Genomic DNA, 13,614 nt, shown 5'->3' on the forward strand with positions numbered 1-13,614 from the left:
AAGCCGCCGCCGGCGCCGCCGCCACCGCGCCCTCTGCTCCCGGCAGCGCCATCTTCGCCCCCAGCTGGCGGGACATGATACCCCGTTTCAGGTGGGGTTAAGGGTTCCACTAAGGGCCGTACAGACGCCCTGGTGAACTCTGATCGTCGCTCTGAAAACCCCAAAACCCCAGCCCAGCTGCCCCAACCCAACCACGACGCTGCGTCGAATTTCGGGTATACGACAACCCTATCCCAACCTCCCCCCCCCGGCCTTCCCGTTCTTACCTTTACTGCTTGCTTCCCTTTCACCCCCCCCCGCCTCCCCCTCCCGCCCCCCCCCCTCCGCCGCACACGCCGCCGCCCCCCCTTCAGGGGCAGCGCCACCGGTGCCGACCTATCCACGCTCCACTCCCGCACCTCCTCCCACCACCGCACTCGCCTGGCGGCCCTGGGCCAGCTGGGTCTGCCCCCGGAGGAGCTGGCGGCCGCACTGGCCACCCAGATCCCCTCGCACGAGACCGCGGTCCTGGGGCCAGCCGGGACAGGGCTCAGGAACGACGTGCTGGGCAGGCTGCTCATGAACATGTTCAGGTGCGTGTGTGTGTGTGTGAAGGGGTGTGTGTGTGGAGGGGTGTGTGGAGGGGTATGTACGTGTTACAGGTACCTGACGGGGCCTGACGACACCGGCCACAGGGGGGCTGATACTGACCAGCCCCAACGGAAAGACCGCCTTAGAGCTCTCTCTGTGGACGGGTGCGGGGCGCGAGGGGCCTCTGTCGCTGTGTGCGTCTGTGCGTCTGTGTGTGCGTCTGTGCGTCTGTGTGTGCGGGGGGGGCGAGACTATGCTGAGGGGTGCTCCTGAATGAAGGGACATAGCGGGTTGTGCGGGGGGGGGATAGGGGGAGTTATAAAACACATGACAAATTGCTCTGGCCGATGGAGGAGCTTAAATGAGGCACTCCCATAGCCGTAACCCCCTTCACCTGCCTCCCCCCCTCGCACCCCCCCCTCGCACCCCCCCTTCACCTACCTCCCCCCCTTCAGACGCGCCCGACCAAACGACCAGCCGCGCTTCCTGGTACACCGGGGGTTGCGGGTGCGGATGGGGCTGCACTCGGGACTGGAAGACCCACACGCAATTTGCATCAACAAAGCATCCGGAAGGACGCAGTACGGAGGTACGACTAACGTCGTACGGCAGTACGACGGGGCGGTCGAGATGCTGCGGGGCACGGGGCGTTGAAGCAAGGGGAAGGGAGTCTATGTGTGCATGTATGCAATTAACAGACGTGTGCACGTGTGTGTGCATGTGTATGTATGTAAATATGAGCGCAGGAGCCGGAAAAGGAGGAGGAGGAGGAGGAGGAGGTGATTGGTTTTGCCTGTCCCCCTCCCCCACCATCTTCGTCACCATTTTCCCCTCTACCCCCGACTGCGCATGCAACCACACATCCCCCCTTCCAAGACCGAAAACCCAAAACCCAAAACACACACGCACACGCACATACACGCACACGCACGCAGGCTCCTTCCTGACCATCGCCAAGCGCACTTCCGACGCCGCCAACGGTGGCCAGATCTGCCTCACGGACGAGACGTACCGACAGATTCCCGCGCGATCTGTACTGCATCGCGGCTGGGTACTGCAGATGGGCCACCACCACCTCGGCGGCGAGTACTACACGTTCAGTGGCGGCGGGGAGGAGGAGGGGGGGGAGTGCGAGTATCAGCTATACCAGGTGTGTGTGTGGGGGGGGAGAGGGGGTAAGAGGGGGTAAGGGGGGGGAGAAGAGTAGCGGAGGGGGCCAAGTTGGGGTTGGGAGGGCAGGTGCGTGTAGGGATGTTGATAGGGCTTGTGTGAATGCGTGTGTGTGTGTGTGTGCGTGTGTGTGCGTGTGTGTGTGTGTGTGTGCGTGTGTGTGTGTGTGTGTGTGTGTGCGTGTGTGTGCGTGTGTGTGTGTGTGTGCGTGTGTGTGCGTGTGTGTGTGTGTGCGTGTGTGTGCGTGTGTGTGCGTGTGTGTGTGTGTGTGTGTGTGTGTGTGTGTGTGTGTGCGTGTGTGCGTGTGTGTGCGTGTGTGTGCGTGTGTGTGTGTGTGTGCGTGTGTGTGCGTGTGTGTGTGTGTGTGTGTGTGTGTGTGTGCGTGTGTGCGTGTGCGTGCGTGTGTGTGTGCGTGTGTGTGTATGCGCCTGTGTGTGTTTTGCATCTTGTTCGCGTCGGCAAGTCAGTCAGTCAGTCAGTCAGTCAGTCGGGTGGAAACAGCTTCTTGAACATGAGTGAGGAGGGCATGTTCCGTTTGTGTTGGTTGGTTGGTTGGAACCAATGATGACCTCCCAAACGGACCTGAACGGAATCCAGCAATGAGGCCCTTCATCCAGGTTGTATGTCGTACATCGGAACGCCCTTCCTTCCTTTTCCCCCTTCTCCCCCCTCCTCTCTTCCCCCACTCATTCCCCTCCCCCCTTTATCCCCATCCAGGTGGTGGGTTACGACCTTGCCGTACGGTTGGCCCTGCTGCCCCCCCTCCGCACCCCCGCCTGTCTCATCAGCGGCTGTCTGTCCGCCCCGGTGGGGACTCTGGCCATCGCCTTCATGTACGTACATGCCGTACAGAGCTTGATGAGCTGGAACAGCGAGGTTTCCCTGGAGGCAGTGGAGCTGTTCCACCGGGTACGGGAGGTTGATGTGTATGTATGTTTGTTTGTTTGTTTGCTTGTATGTTTGGTTGGTTGGTTGGTTGGTTGGTTGACTATTTGTTCATGTGCCTCCTGTCCTGACACTCCGGGCCTCCTTTCACAAAGTCGGTTATTAGGGCTGTATAAATACAAAAAGGTGGTTATAGCCATTCGCCCCTCTTCATTATGGACGGACCCAGGCTAATCAAGTTGAATTCTAGGTGAAACAAACCTGTGTACGCGATCCAGAATTAAAATAGATCTACATGTTCATGTAAGGCTCATATTGGGCTTTTGGGTTCTGACCTGGTTACACTTTACGTTTTAGGTGTACGGCTTACACACACACACACACACACGTCAAGCTCACGGGCATCCGTTCAAGACCCCCAATTCCTCCCCCCCCTCCCCTTCCCCTCCCCCTTCCCCCCCCCTTCCGCCCCCCCCTCCCCCTCCCCCTTGCCGGCACTCCAGGTCGCCTCCTGCCGGTGTAAGGACCACGGCGGGTACGTGTCCGAGGGCCAGGAGGGGCTGGTGCTGGCGGCCTTCAGGGACCCGGCGCAGGCGCTGATGTGGGCACTGACAACCCAGCAGGCGCTCGTACATGAGCAGTGGGACCCCCTGCTTCTGGTGAGTGGCGGTGCGGGGGGGGGGGAAAGGGGGGAGGAGGGAAGGGAATGAGAGGCGATGGATCGTTGCCGTTGCTGCTGCCCGGGGGGGCCCGGGGGGGCCCACTTTGCGACATTTCATTTTCTTGTGTGTCGCGGAGAGCGGTGATCTGGATCCGTCGTAGACCATCTGACCTGCTTTTCGTCGTTGCTTTCGATCTTGTTGATGTACGGCAGGAGCATGAGCTGGCGGAGGAGGTTTCCGTACTGGTTCCCGCCACGGGGCTGCTGGTGGGCGATCACACGCACCCCGCGGGGGCCCCCGCCGGCACCCCCTCGCCGCTGCCGACGCAGCTGCTCTCCACGCAAGATCTCCACGATGCCGCCGCCGCCACCGCCACCACCGCCACCACCGCCGCCGCCGCCGCCGCCGCCGCCGCCCCCGCCGCCCCTGTATCAACTGATGCCGCCGGCGCTGCGGCCGCCGCTGGCGTCGGCGGCGTCGGTGGTCTGGGTTCGGGCATGGGCATCGGCGCCGCCGTGGCGGAAATGTACGACAACGACGACGGCGACGTGCCGCCGGGCATGGTGCGCAAGGTGTTGATGCGCGGTCTGCGGATGCGAGTGGGCATTGATGTAGGCCGCCTGAATGAGAGCCTCTCGCCCGCCAGCTCCGCCGTCGTGTACCGCGGCAAGGCGATGAACCGCGCGGCTAGGATTGGTGAGTGCTGAAAGGGCTGCGCGGGCTCTGGAAGGGCGCGTTTGCTCGCTTGCGTGTGTATGCACGTGTGTATGTACGTGCGTACACATGTATGCATGTATACACACGTATGTATGTCTGTGCGTGTGTCTCATTCGGGATTGCGATGCGTAAGGGGTTGAAGGGTGCTTTAACGCACCATGTCTATGCGCGCACACACTCGCGAGCGCACCGTCCATGTGTATGTGTGTATGTATGTGTGTGTATTTCCCGTCCTCTTCCACCCTCCTGGCCAGCCGTCATCGCGCCCATGCATGATGCCCACCCCCCCGCCCACTCAGGTTCTCTCGCCAGCGCCTCACAGATCCTGTGCAGCGCCGCCGCCTGGCGCTGCGCCGCCGCCAGCACCTCAGTGGATGTCTCCACTCGCATCAACGCCGTCAGCCTGGGCCGACACGTTCTGCGAGGGGTTTCGGAGCCCATTGAGGTTTTCCACTGCAAACTCAGGGCAACGGAACTGGCAACGTCGCCGCCGCCGCCGCCGCCGCGAAGCGGCGAAGTCGCCGCCGCCGCCGGCGGAGCAGCGCCGGAGGCGCTGCTCGTACCGCCGCCGCCGTGCCTGGCGGTTCCGACAGAGCTGACGCTGGCGGGCGGCAGCGGTGCGTCGTCCTCAGGGGGGGGGATGCCGCCGGCCCGTGAGTCCCGGGAATCCCGGCGGCAACGGATGCGGGATGCGGAGCTGGCGAACCTGCTGCCTTCGCCGTCGCCGGCGGCGGCGGCGGCGGCAGCAGCGGCACCGCAGCTGTCGTTACCGCTGCCGTCTCGGCTGTCTGTGACGACACAGCGTCAACCGCAGCAGCCGTACAGTTACACCGGGCCACGGCAAACGCTTCTTTCGGACTCACAGACTCTTAGCACGGGCTTTGACCACAACGACACGCCGCGACTTCGCACCTCCCACCTGACGTTGCTACAGCCGCATGGTAAGGGTCTTCGGAGCAGTGCAGCGTCGGTGCCGCTGACGCCGCCGGCGGCCGCTGCAGCTGCCGCTGCCGCTGCTGCGGCCGCCGGGGACGATTACGGACGGGGAACTCGGCCTCACATTGCCGCGGCCGGCACTGCAGCCCTCTGCTCGGACGCTGCTGCGCCGTACCATGACGGCTCTCCGTCGAGGCCGTTTGCAGCAACGACCCTGATGGATTGGGGGAACGGCGGCGCCGTCAGAGATGACGACGACGACGGGGTTGCCAACCTGCCCACCACCGCAGCTATGGACTCGGATGACGGCGACCGCGTCACCGCCGCCGCCGCCGCCGCCGCCGTGGCAATGGCGGCGGAGGCGGCAGCCGTCCACAGCGATGTTACTTCTCGCAGCGTGGTCATTGCCGCCTCCCTGGACGATATCCCTGGTGGTTCCCAGCTGGCGTCGCCCGTCAGTTTCCCGTACGGCACCGGCGCCGTCAGCTACCTAAACACAGCCGACGCCGGCTACGTCATTACTCCCTTTAGCGTCCTATCCCCAAGGGGGGAAGCAGACCGGGCCGTAGCGCCAAGCAGCCCTCGCCCGTTCGGGCCGCTGTGCTGTACAACCCGCAACGACAAATGGGTCGGTGCGCCGCCGCTGCCGCCAGCAGCAGCGAAGTCGTCTCAGACCGCGACGCAACGCACCCGCCACGAAGCGATGGTATCAGCAGCGGCGGCGCACCGACCCATTTGTCGTTGCGGGTTGTACAGCACAGCGGCCCGAACGCAGTAGTCCTGCGTGACTTCGTGGCGCCGGCGGCGCGTGTTGGCGGCGGCAGCAGCGGCCCGGGCGTCCGCAGCGGGCCCGGCGGCAACTCCGGACCCGTCGTCGTCGCCGCTGGCGTGGGCGGCCGCGCTGGTAACGGGGATTCATCTTCGGGTCTGAAGTCGGCTCTGACGGGCGCTGTGGGGACGTCTGGAACTCTGGGCCTGAAAGAGAGCTTTGCCGCCATGGCGTCGGCGCTGATGGCGCTTGGCGGCGGCGGCGGCGGTGGCGGCAACCACCATCACAACCATCATCCGCCATCATCCGGCGTCTACCTCCATTCGCCGCCACCGCAGTCGCTCATGGCCGAGGCGGCGGCGCCGCCACCGCGTCAAAGGGCCCCGCGGTCCCTTTCGGGACACCCGACGGCGGGGGTGGCGGGAGGAGTACTGCTGCTTGGCGACACGGCGGCGCCGCCGCCTTGGCGTTCTCGGCGGCGGTCTGTTTTGCACACTCGCGCCGCGGCAGCGGTGGACTTGGCGGCGGCGGGCATGAGCGGGGGCTCGCTTATGTCCTCCCGAGCAGCCGTGGGCTCGAGCAGTGCCAGCCGCGGCGCCCGGGTGGGGCCCGCGCTGTGGGGTGGCGGCAGCAGCCAGAGGTAAGGAAGATACGGTCCCTCCCGTCCCCTCTACAACACTTCTGTGTTAGTGTTCTTGGCGTTGTTGGTGATGGCGCTTTGATGTCGTACTGGTGTTGACATCAGTTTCACGCTGGCCCCTGTTGTTTCCCTGATTTCCCGCCAAACAGCCGGGCGGGTACGGCACCCTTCCTGGATGTCAGTGTGGGTTTTGACGGAGGGGGAGGTGGAACAGAAGGAGGAGCAGGACACCTGCCGTATTCGAGCGCGCCGAGGACCTCGCGGACCCATGGGTCACGGCCGTTCGGTGGCGCGCACGCCAACTACACTCCGTACGCCAGCGACGGCTCGTCGCCGTACTACTACCTGGATGACGCCGACAACGATAAGTACACCACCGCCGACGCAGCCGTGCCGCGACCTGATGACGCCACACCAGATGGTGACTCCCCTGACGGAGCCGCCGCCGCCGCCGCCGCCGCCGTCGGCGACGACGTTGGCGGTGACGGAGAGCCCCGGCGGCGGCGGCGGCGGCTGCGGGTCCCGGATGTCCCCTATGGCGGTTTCGGCCCTCCTGGCTCTGAGCCGTACTTCCTATCTGATCGCACCCCGCCCGACCACCGAATGAGTGTAGACGGTGGGCGGGAAGTGGGCGACAGCGACAAGGGGGTAGAGATGGAGGTGGAGGTGGATCCCGGAGAGGGCGGGGGCGGGGGGGAGGGGGAGAGTTCGTTTGGTGCGAGCGTTCCAACGGTTTTCAACGAACTCGCAGCGGGGCGGCGGCGGCGTCAGCAGCAGCCACTTCTTGGACTCGTTTCGTACGGAAAGGTTGTCCGCTGCCGGTGCCGTACAGCTGGGGTCTAACATGGTGACGTTGGTGGTGCCCACGTTTGAGGAGTCTTGACCGGATTTGAGTTGTTGGTTTGTGTTGTGCATTACGGTGTCGGTGGCATTGAAGGGATTGATTGTTTAAAAAATCAAAGCACATATGTGTGTGGGGGGGGGGTTGGAGGTATCTGGGGAGCCTTGGGTGTTCGACCTCTTAGCTTATATGTCTGTTTATATGTATGCCTGTCTATTTGGTTGTCTGCATTCTGTGATTTTTCGTAGTTTACCGTTGGAGCAGTTGGAGAGGTTGGGGAGGTTGTTGGGCGGCCGTTAAGTTCGTTGGAGAGCACGCGTTGCGAAGGCAGACAGCTGAGGTAGAGGCGGTTGATGAGGGGGTTGGGTCCGAGGAAGTGACCCGGGGGGGGGAGAAAGGGGGAATTGGGGGGGAGGGGGTTTCGTGCGACGGCGGCGGCGGGAGGATGCGGCGGGCAGCACATCGCCGTGCGTGCGTTTGGCATGCCGTCGATGATAATCAGATATCCCGTTCCCCCCTTCCCCCTCCCCCTCCCCCTCCCCTCCCCCTCCCTCTCTCTCAACTGCATAACCATATGATGCATTGAGCTTGGTACCGACGTATGATGCCAAAGCATTCACTGTGACGACATGATGCATGCATACATACATATACATATATACATACTTACGGGTCTGCCATCCTCGCCAGTTCCTGTTCGCAGCTTAGTTTATGAAATTACTCGCATACATACATACATACATATACATGAATGCGTTTTCATGAATAACGCCACAATGGCGCGCGAGCGGCAGGGGTAGTTGTGGGGGGCGTGCCACGGCCCGGGAGAGGAAACAAAACATTTTTTTATATTTGGCGAAGCCGGAGTTTCGGATCCATCGATCCAGGCGCTAAGCCGCTCCTAGGGCTTCCGCACCTCACTGGGTGCGTGTGTTTGTGTATGTGTATTGAGGGGTTGGGGGAAATGAGCTGCGCACCTGCCGGGGGAGGAGGGAGGGGGAGGAGAGGAAGCGGGGGGTGCATGGGCGAAAGGGGCGACCGGACGGCGCCTGCTGGTGTGTGTGTGTGTGTGTGTGTATATGTGTACTGAGGGAAGAACCCCGTTCACCCCTTCCTCCTTTCCCCCCTGGAGCCCTTACGTCGTCCGCGGGTGGGTCGGGTCGGGTCGGGTCGGGTCGGGAGGCCCGGTCTATCTCCGTACCTGTCCACCTGTCCATCCAACAACGCGGCGGCGTCTCCCGAGGTGGCCCCCTGATGGCACCTACCAGTATGTCTCCCCTGCTCCAGGAGGAGGCGGCCCCCTTTACCAACCGTTTTTGAAACCCTCTAAAACTTTTCTACTTGTGAAGGAGAGAGTGTCGGTTGCCACGGGGGGGTGGGGGTTGCATCATGGGGCCGTGTGTGCCATGTCGGTGCATCACCTTTATGGCGCATGCCAGGTGCTGGTGCGGCCCCCTGCAGCTGGTGCCGTACGTTAAGAGGAGGAGTGGACGTGTACATGGACGTAACCATCATATACATATGTATGTGTGTGCTCTGCCCTCCTCCTCCGCAGCCTTCTGCGTCCCTATTTTCCTTAAACCCTTTCTTTGGATCATCGTCCACACGTGTATGTATGTACGTATGTGGGTATGTATGTGGGTATTATGTTGGGTGGGGACTGGGGCCACTTATGCGCTTGCTGTCACTTTGCGAAGGGTGAGGTGGGTGCTTGTGGCTATGTACGGGAGCCGATATATAGGTTACCAGTATTACCAGCTGCAGCAGTAGCAGTAGCAGTAGCAGTAGTACAGCAGTGAAGTGCATTACAGGCCCCGTTTTGGGGCTCCGACGTCCCGAGCAACAGCGTCCGCCCCCCTCCTCGGTGTCCAGGGCCGCCGTCACCGCCCCCCATCCGTACACAAATTCAAAAAGGCGTTTCTTCAGAACCCTCCCCCATCGCTTTATAATTTCACACCTTTACACAATTTCAGCTGTACTGAAAGCTGTCGTACGCCATATGCGGATACGTCCTTCGGGGCCGTACTCAACGGTACGGTAAACGAGACATGAACCACCACCACGACATCGACCAATGTTTTTGCAAGTACCACTGGCACCATGTTATTGTGTGTCGGGGTGTGGGTGGGTGGGTGTGGGTGTGGGTGTGTTTTAGCCAGCACGTTTTTCAACATGTAACGGTTACAGGGCCCGGGCGTCTTTAAAACCACCACCTCCGACGCGCACGCTGCTCACCCCCACTACCACCCTTACCACCCTTATAGTATTCGTGTTACTTTTATTTTATGACGACGACGGTGGTGATGTAATTCCCGTGCTAGTACGTGGCGCCTGCGGCACACACACTCACAAACAAACAAATACACACACTCACACACACAGTGGAGCTCGTCCCGCGCTCTCCCCCGCTCTCGCCCCGGCCACTCTCGTTTTGCACACTCAAGCCAGGTATGCTCGAACACATACATACATACGTATGTACATACATACGTATGTACATACATAGATACATACATACATATACGACGCACACACATGCACGAGAAGGGAGATCGAAGACGATGATGTCTATAATGATACAGACGGATTGATCGAAACAGAGAAACTGTGCGGCTTTCCGCTTGAAAGCGATTTAGATATATATGGTTGATATGACGGTACGATGGGGGTCTCAACACAGGCGTACGGCAATACTCCGTCGCCACCTCCTCACACGCAGTGCAGCTCGCCCCCCTCCCCCTCGCCCCCCCCCTCCCCACCCGTCTCCATCGACGGGGGCCCACCGGACCAACTCTTCACCGCTCACCACCACCACCACCACCATGATGATGATGAAAACAATAACAATGATGATGATAATGATGATGACGATCGGCACTCCGGTCACCTCCTGCCGCCTACACTTACTAATACGCCTAAACCCCGGCAGGTGGGCATTTCATTGATCACACACAATACATACATACATGCATACATTCCTCCCACTTTGCCAGATCGTGAGGGTAAGTGGAGGTTGAACGCATGCGACATGAACCACGACTTTCGACGGCGGCCTTGTTGGGGCTTTTATTGGTATGCATAATAATGTGATATGCAATACATAACATACATCCGTAAGCGTCAATAAATACAGATCGTTCCACCCCCATATATACGCACATACATACATATGCACTCACATCCGCCCGCAAACCGACTCACTTCCACCATACCGAGCTGTCACTCGTAACGACGTACTTGTACGGCACGTCCAAGACAGGCAACTGCCGCTCACCAACCACCACCAATCACCAACAACCTCCATTTCTCTCCTCCTGCGGCTCCCCCGCCCTCCTCTCCCCCCTTACCCTGCACCCTTGCCACCCTCCCGCCCAAGGGGGAAACCTCAGGTCGCATAATATTCCCACACTCACACACGCACCCCAAAACCCATATCACACATCGCACGTCATCATGTCGTACACATCACATCAGCCGTGTGGACACCTTGAGCGACTTCCGCGGCAGATGGTCCGTGGAGCACATCTCTGCCGTACACCCCCGCAAGGCCCTCATCGACTCGTCAGTGAGGCGGTACAGCGACTTGGTGTGTCGCCAGGAGGAGTACTCCGTGGAGGGACAGCGCTCCAGAACCAGAGGCTGACCGGGATAAGGGGGGGGGGGAGGGGAAAGGGGGGTAAGGAGGGGGGGACGGGTAAGGAGGAGGGGTAAGGGGGGTTGGGGACTCATGTACATACGTACACATACACATACACACATACATAAGGCAGGTAGCTGGCAGAGGTTACGGCCTGACTCCTGCTCCCGGCCGATCCGGGATCAAATCCGCCTGCCGACCCCTCGGTGTGTGAGGGGTGTTAGATTGGGAGGTGGCCCCCCATCTTGTGGACGGTGTAGGACATGATTATATCAACTTGCGCAAGCTGACCAGGAACTAAGTTGAGGCGCCGTTGATCCGCTAGATTTAGTTGGATGCTTGTGGTGAGTTGCCGAACCCAACGAATACATTCTGAAGTCGGATGGGGTGAATGGATTAGGGTGCCCTCTCGCAGGGGAGAGCAGGGAACTGCCTCCAAGGGAAAGGGGACCGCTGGTAAAGCTACACCACCCTGTAACAGCATACATACAGACATACAGTATATGGCAGGCGGCTGGCAGAGGTTAAGGCCTGACTTCTGCTCCCGGCCGATCCGGGTTCAAATCCGCCTGCCGGCTCCTCGGGTGTTTGAGGAGTGATGAAAGGGGAAGTGGCCCCCCATCATATGGACGATGTAGGACGTGATAATATCAACTTGCGAGCTGACCAGGAACTAAGTTGAGGCGCCGTTGATCCGCTAGATTTGGTTGGATGCTGGTGTTGAGTTGCCGAACCCAACGAATACATTCTGAAGTCGGATGGGGTGACGGATTAGGGTGCCCCTCTAGCAGGGGAGAGCAGGGACTGCCTCCAAGGGAAAGGGGACCGCTGGTAAAGCTACACCACCCTGTAACAACATACATACAGACATCACTCCCCAAACCCCCGCCACCTCCAACATGACCATTATTAACCCAACCGCACCAACACTTCCTGAAGGCTATCATCACACACACACGCACCATCTCTCTGGCCACTAAAACCCAGCAGCAGTTTGACTACACACTCTTCCCCCCCTTCCCCCCTTCCCCCCAACCCTCCCCCCCCACAAAAACCAAACCAACCCCCCTCCCCCCCCCCTCCCCCCCCGTTCCCCCCCCTTACCTCGGCATTACCAGGGTTGTACACCAGCAGGAACTCGTCCACCGTCCAGTGGAACCAGCGCATCAGGAAGATCCTCAGTGCCAGGCCGTGGCTCACCAGCACCAGAGCCGTGTTGTCGGCGAACCGACCCGCGTTGATGTCGCGAACCATGTGGTCCTCGAATATGGTGATGCGGTCGTACACGTCCGCGCCGCTCTCACCGTTGGGGAAACTGGGAGCGTATGTGTATGTATGTATGGGCGGGTGTGGGTGGGTGGGAGAGACAGTGGATGGAAGTTGGCGGTTGGTGGGTTTTAGTTAGTTGTAGGGGTTTATAGAGTTTTAAACCCTAACCGCTTGCTGTGAGCTTTATGAGCAGGCCTGATCTAAGCTGGGCTTTGCGAATGAGGGTGAACAACGTCAGGAGCTGGAGAGCGGGGAGTAAAGACAGCAGACAGACAGACAGACCCTCACCCCCTCTCACCGGTAGAAGAACCGGCCGAACCGAAGTCTCTCCGCCTTCTCATGTTGCTTGCCCTGCTCGTCCTGGAAGTTACCGAAGTCCTATACATATATACACACATACATACATACATATGTATGCGGGGGGCGTACATGCAAGGAAAGGGCCGCAGGTGTGTGTGTGGGGGGGGGAGATCGAGGGGGGTTGGGTGTGTGTGAGGACAAAATACATCAACACACGCCTCTCACCTGCTGCTGCGAGGGGGTGCGGGAAAGAGGAAACTAAATGCCGGGGAAAAAACATCTGGAATCCCTCCCCGGGGGGAGGGAGGGAGGGAGGGGGGAAAGACGAACCACGAACGAGTGAAGCTCCTCTTAAGGGAAAAGAGGAAGGGGGGAAGTGCGTGGGGGTGTAGGGTTTGGAGCACAACCACCTAACCAACTACCTACCTAACAACGACCACTCAAGTTCAGCTCCTCCCCAGCTTCCTCGTCTAGGTGCCACAACCCCCCCTCCCCTTTCCCCTCCCCTCCTCTATCCCCCTCCCTGCCGTACCTGCTCCCTTAGCTGCACCTCCTCCTGTACCCCCAGAAGATGGTGGGTAGGAAACTGGGAACTGCATGGCGTGTGTGTATGCATGTATGTATTTACATATGCATACGTGTGTTTGGGGGGAAAAGGGGGTAGGGGGTGGGGGTAGTAAGGGGCGGGTAGGGGGTGGGTACATCAAGAGGCGAGGGGAGGGGAGACGAGGCCTACTAAGCCAAGCCAAGTCACGCCAAGCAGCACACGGCAGGACCAAACCAGACCGGTGTGGGCCCAGGGGGGGGAGCGGGGGAGAGTGCCGCACCCCACCGCCGGTACCGACTACACATCAGGAGGCCACCAGCCGCCCAGAACCCCTACCCCTACATCCCCCTCCCGTACCTGATTCCTTCGTACGTCTGCAACGACCGTTTGTACGGCGATATGTAGAAGTACAGTTTGTAGTCCCGGGCTCTCTCCGGATCCGCCTCCATGAGCCCCTTGATTTGCTTACCCGCCTCGCGAGCTTGCATGTGGCCCCGGGCAGTCTGGGGAGGCGGAAGGCGGGAGGGGAAAGGGGGGAAAGATGAACCACACACGAGTGAAGCTGCTGCCAGGGAAAGGGGGGAGGGTGGGGGGCCGGTAAGCAAGCGCATTTCTCCGTGGGGCCGGCCGGGCGCACGGACATCGCGACCTGGCGCGGCCCTCCTAAGTTT

The 13,614-nt window shown here is 60.6% G+C and overlaps 2 protein-coding genes across 2 annotated transcripts in view; one reads left to right on the forward strand and one right to left on the reverse strand.

The window, feature by feature from the left end:
* Positions 1–7,232, forward strand: part of VOLCADRAFT_116153 (uncharacterized protein) — a gene marked incomplete at both ends in the record, with an annotated part of 18,602 nt that extends 11,370 nt beyond the window's left edge. The window contains 12 exons of the mRNA XM_002946673.1: positions 47–91; positions 354–572; positions 1,026–1,159; positions 1,506–1,720; positions 2,458–2,649; positions 3,129–3,284; positions 3,633–3,776; positions 3,860–3,983; positions 4,304–5,568; positions 5,697–6,349; positions 6,499–7,015; positions 7,182–7,232. Coding sequence (XP_002946719.1) covers positions 47–91; positions 354–572; positions 1,026–1,159; positions 1,506–1,720; positions 2,458–2,649; positions 3,129–3,284; positions 3,633–3,776; positions 3,860–3,983; positions 4,304–5,568; positions 5,697–6,349; positions 6,499–7,015; positions 7,182–7,232 — 3,715 coding nt within the window. The remainder of the gene's footprint in view (positions 1–46; positions 92–353; positions 573–1,025; positions 1,160–1,505; positions 1,721–2,457; positions 2,650–3,128; positions 3,285–3,632; positions 3,777–3,859; positions 3,984–4,303; positions 5,569–5,696; positions 6,350–6,498; positions 7,016–7,181) is intronic.
* Positions 7,233–10,655: 3,423 nt separating this feature from the next.
* The window catches only part of VOLCADRAFT_86965 (uncharacterized protein), a gene marked incomplete at both ends in the record, with an annotated part of 5,013 nt that continues 2,054 nt past the window's right edge, over positions 10,656–13,614 (reverse strand). The window contains 6 exons of the mRNA XM_002946856.1: positions 10,656–10,829; positions 11,932–12,142; positions 12,395–12,474; positions 12,622–12,627; positions 12,929–12,989; positions 13,301–13,446. Of these exons, the coding sequence (XP_002946902.1) occupies positions 10,656–10,829; positions 11,932–12,142; positions 12,395–12,474; positions 12,622–12,627; positions 12,929–12,989; positions 13,301–13,446 (678 nt within the window). The remainder of the gene's footprint in view (positions 10,830–11,931; positions 12,143–12,394; positions 12,475–12,621; positions 12,628–12,928; positions 12,990–13,300; positions 13,447–13,614) is intronic.

This window comes from Volvox carteri (genome assembly GCF_000143455.1).
Source record: "Volvox carteri f. nagariensis unplaced genomic scaffold VOLCAscaffold_4, whole genome shotgun sequence".
Classification (NCBI taxonomy): domain Eukaryota; kingdom Viridiplantae; phylum Chlorophyta; class Chlorophyceae; order Chlamydomonadales; family Volvocaceae; genus Volvox; species Volvox carteri.